At 43.3% G+C, this 4,334-nt stretch overlaps 1 protein-coding gene across 1 annotated transcript in view; it reads right to left on the bottom strand.

Moving 5' to 3' along the window:
• Positions 1-417: 417 nt before the first annotated feature.
• The window catches only part of GORASP2 (golgi reassembly stacking protein 2), a 36,487-nt gene continuing 32,570 nt past the window's right edge, over positions 418-4,334 (bottom strand). Inside the window, exons 9-10 of the mRNA XM_012812073.2 lie at positions 3,153-3,269; positions 418-1,549 (exon numbers count right to left, since the gene is read on the bottom strand). Of these exons, the coding sequence (XP_012667527.1) occupies positions 1,209-1,549; positions 3,153-3,269 (458 nt within the window). The 3' untranslated portion in view covers positions 418-1,208. The remainder of the gene's footprint in view (positions 1,550-3,152; positions 3,270-4,334) is intronic.

Below are 4,334 nucleotides of genomic sequence, written 5' to 3'. Positions count from 1 at the left end.
GAAGTTAGGATTAGAGGTGAAGCTGCTTCTGTCATTCAGCTTTAAGTACAAACCTAGCTCCAAAGTGGATATATCCTTTAACTGGCTGGCACTGGGCTTCTTACTAGAGCTCCAGGCCGGCCTGATAACTACGGTACTTCCAGCGAGCGGTCAGGGGCGGGTGGCAGGTACTGCCACCTCAGCAGTGTCCTTCACCCTAGGGGATGAGTGCTAATGATGAACCACTTTTGTCTTATTTCAAAAACAGGAATATAATAAACATTTCATTCAATAAATCAGTTCCAGTTAACTTATTATCTCTTAGAAGACCTAGGAGGAAATGAAGTGAGAAAACTACTTTAAAGAATCGTGACATCCTAGTGAGGAACAGGACACACAAGGCAATGAAAAGGTATAATTTAAATGTAACACAAGAAGAAAAGTAAAATGACTGTCATTTATTGCTGTTTCTATCCTTTCCCAGCATAGCGAGAGTGTTAAGTAGCCACAAAGTGCCACCTTCTGGTTTAAAACTCTGCAACGTCTCCTTTATTTCAAATGCCATTTTATGGTGGACATAGAAAGCAACAGCAGCAGTTACAAAATGTTGTCTGAATAATTTTGAGAGCTCAAAAACAAGGATCTGTGTATAGGCTGAATAAAAAGATGTTCAGTTAACAATGTATGTTGTGTAACTTTAATAGATATCTTCAGTTGGAATTCTTGTGTAAACCTTAATAGAGATGTGACTCGCATCCTAAAATATCCTTTCCTTTTTATGATTTAGTGAGGTGGTCTGCATTCTTGCAAATGATTTACAAAGTACAAGAAATGTTGCATGTGAATAGTAGGCATAAAATATTTCATTTTTCTTACAGAAGGAGCAGCAGGGGCACAGGGAACCCAGCAGATGCCCTGCCACCACCTTTCCCAAAGATGTACACCCCAAGAACGGCAGTGGAAGCCTGGCAGCAAGCCGCCCTTACAATTCTTTTTGGTTGTTTAAAATACAAGCACTTTCTGCCATTTCCCTCCCTGGCCTATGAGCCCTACCCCAACTTGGCAGGATATAAGCCCATGTCCTCTTGCTTAGTTTCCCCCTGGAATTATTTACAGGATGCCTACAGATAGGGTACAAACTAGTATGAAATTAATGATAGTTTGCATCTCCAGACACGTTCCGTGGTTTAAATGAATATACCACGCCAATTCCAACGACTGGTTCAAAGTTAAGGTGACTCAGAAGCATTTGCATCCACAGCTGCAGAAACAGGTTTCTCGCTGGCTGAAGCGGAGTCGCTGACTCTGTCCTCAACAGTGGTGGGGGTCTTGGAACTGTGGGGTGTCATATCCATAGTGAGTGAGGTGGCAGCATCTGCCTTTGCAGTAGTCGTGACAGGATCGGAGGGTGGGCTGCCGGTGGGTGGGAGGGAAGACAGCAGCTCCACTGAGCTTGCTGCAGGAGCGCCCTCAGGAACTAGAGGGAATGACGGGAGGAACTCAGATGACATGGGGAGAGGTGCAATGCCAGGTAAGTTGCGGGGAGGCAAGGACGCAAGAGGTGGCAAACCTAGGACAAAAACGGCAAAAATCACATATCTTCCCAGCACTAAAAGAGCAGTAGTCATTGTTAAATGATTGTTATTTGCATTTCATTAAGGAAACTGAAGCTGAGGAGAGAGAGAAAACACAAATCATAACCTTTGCTTATCTCCAGTTGGAAGCCATGATAAGGTTAAGTGTTTCCTGCAATGGCTGGAAAGGAAAACAGGTTCCTCGGGCTTTGAAGCTCCATGGGACTCAGCCCAGCACTGAGGGAAGAACCACCCTTTCAGCGGGATGGACAGGCACCCGCACAACAGGCAGGGCAGCTACACTGGGTGTTAGATGGGGGACTCCTGTTCCCCAGGGCAGGCTGCAAGCTGGGTTATACCACGGAGAGATGCAGGGGCTATGCTGCACAGGGCTGCGGAAGGGAGGGGCTTGGATTTTAGTCCCTCTATGAGACTCCTCAGAGTTACCAAGCCAAAGGGTAAGCCCTGTGACTGACAACTGTTTCTGTTACACTCGATGGGCTTGTTCTGATGACTTTAAGGTGCAGAATATAGGAAAGAAGTCTTACATCAAGAAACAAAGGAAAGACACCTGTAAAACACAGGTTTGGGGCTGGTGAAACCCTTGCTCCTCTTACAGCCTATCAAATCTGGGGAGAGGGTGGAGAAGGAGTCAGAATATAGGCACAGAAGACAAGACAGCGGGAATGATCGACAGTAACTGGGAGTTTGAGTTTACTAGTACTTCTTTTGTTTTTCAAACCCTTGCACTGAAAACTAAGGTTAATAAATATATACAGATGGTGTGGGTTACAAGAGGGACAATTACAATCCAGACAGAAATGAATGCCACAATGTATATCGGGTGTTGCAAGATCACTCTGGTTAATCACTGATGCATCAAACTACTAACGATCTGGGTAATCATTAACTGTGCAAGCAGACTTGTGAGATGCTGCTGCTTCATTTCCAATGTGGACAACTGAATATCTGCTATTACAGCTATCTCTAGCTAAAATTTCTCAGTTTTGATTATAAAAACATCTGTTAATAAATAGGGAATATTGGGTGGCACCTGTGGCTCAGTGAGTAGGGCACCAGCCCCATATACCGAGGGTGGTGGGTTCAAACCTGGCCCCAGTCAAACTACAACAACAAAAAAAGGGAGTATTTATCAAATAAAAACCCAAGCTACCTGAGTAGGGGTGACAGTTGTATGCCCTAAGTTTCTTTGTCTGGGCTATATCACTTTACTCTTGGTGGCGGCTGCCTCAAATACACACAAAATACTGGGAATTCCTTCACCTCTACTGAGTGAACTGAACACCTCCATCAAAGCCAGGGCAGCAGAACCCGCCACTGTACCTTATTGCTACACTTGGCCTTTCCGGGGCTCGAACTGTCAGTATGCAGGGTGAGGAGGAGAGGCAGCCAGACCCCAGAGAATCAGAAAGACTTTCATCTTTCTGCTGAAGCTTTTTAAACAAAACAGATGAATTTATTTGAAATAGATGAAATTTGTTAAATTTGCCCTTTCTAGAAAAAACTGAACTAGAGGACTGGCTTTCCTGAACAAAGCTTTTTATTATAGAGTCCCCAAGGGTAAGATCTATAACATACCCACGTTCATGAGTTCTGATAAGCCAACCCCTGGCATGATGTGTGGTGCTGGGAGGTTGAGGTTGAGGTTGGGGAGGTTGGGGAGGTTAGGCAGTCCTGCTGGTAAAGGCATCAGACCTGAACAGAAGGCAGAAAAGAACAAAAGATAAAAATCTTCACTTGGGGAAGAAAGAAATCTTGTTTACCAAAATAACACTGTCCCTTTCAAAGTGAGAGCATCAGAAGTCCGCTTAATATGTGGCAGTTTTATAACATAATCACATTGACAAAAACAAAATCTTACTTAACTGAAATATATTCCTATACCTAAGTGATTGGATTGATAAGGTAGCTAAATGGGTAAAGGTTAAAGCAAATAGCCAATATTCCTAACACTCTGGAACAAGAAAGACCACCTTAGAGAAAAGGCTTATTTTAGCAAATATGGCAGTAAATGGAACTGAATTTTTGATGGGTAAGGTTTACAGTCTCTTGGCTTTCTTTTTGATTTTTTTTTTTTCTGAAACAGTCTCACTTTGTTGCCCTTGGTAGAGTGCTGTGACATCATAGCTTATAGCAATCTCCTCAAACTCTTGAGCTCAAGCGATCCTCCTGCATTAGCCTTCCAAGTAACTGGGACTACAGGTGTGCACCACTATTTTCCAGCTAATTTTTCTATTTTTAGTAGAGACAGAGTCTTGCTCTTCCTCAGGTTGGTCGAGAACTCAAGCAATCCACCTGTCTTGGCCTCTCAGAGTGTTAAAATTACAGGTGTGAGATACTGCACCTAGCTCTTTTAAAATTATTTTATTCTGAGGCAGCCTATAATCCTAGCACTTTGGAAGGCCCAGGCAGGTGGACTGCCTAAGCTCACTGGTTCAAGACCAGCCTGAGGCAGAGTGAGATCCAGTCTCTAAAAACAGCCAGGCATTGTGGTGTCTATAGTCCCAGCTTCTATGGAGGCTGAGGCAAGAGAATCATTTGAACTCAAGAGTTTGAGGTTGCTATGAACTGTGATGCCATAGTACTCTACTGACCACCACAAAGTAAGACTCTGTCTCAAAAAAAAAAAAAAGAAAATTTATTTTGAAATAATTGCAGACATACAGTTACAAAGGAAGTAAAACAAATCTCCACATGTTCACATTTAACCATCCTGCTTCATCATTCTCTGTGTGTACACTCTTACACTCTTAGTTCATG

The sequence above is a fragment of the Otolemur garnettii genome, unplaced genomic scaffold, assembly GCF_000181295.1.
Source record: "Otolemur garnettii isolate 467f Iridium unplaced genomic scaffold, OtoGar3 scaffold00187, whole genome shotgun sequence".
Lineage (NCBI taxonomy): Eukaryota > Metazoa > Chordata > Mammalia > Primates > Galagidae > Otolemur > Otolemur garnettii.
The sequence above is the reverse complement of the archived record's forward strand: the minus strand, read 5'-3'. Positions and strand labels throughout refer to the sequence as shown.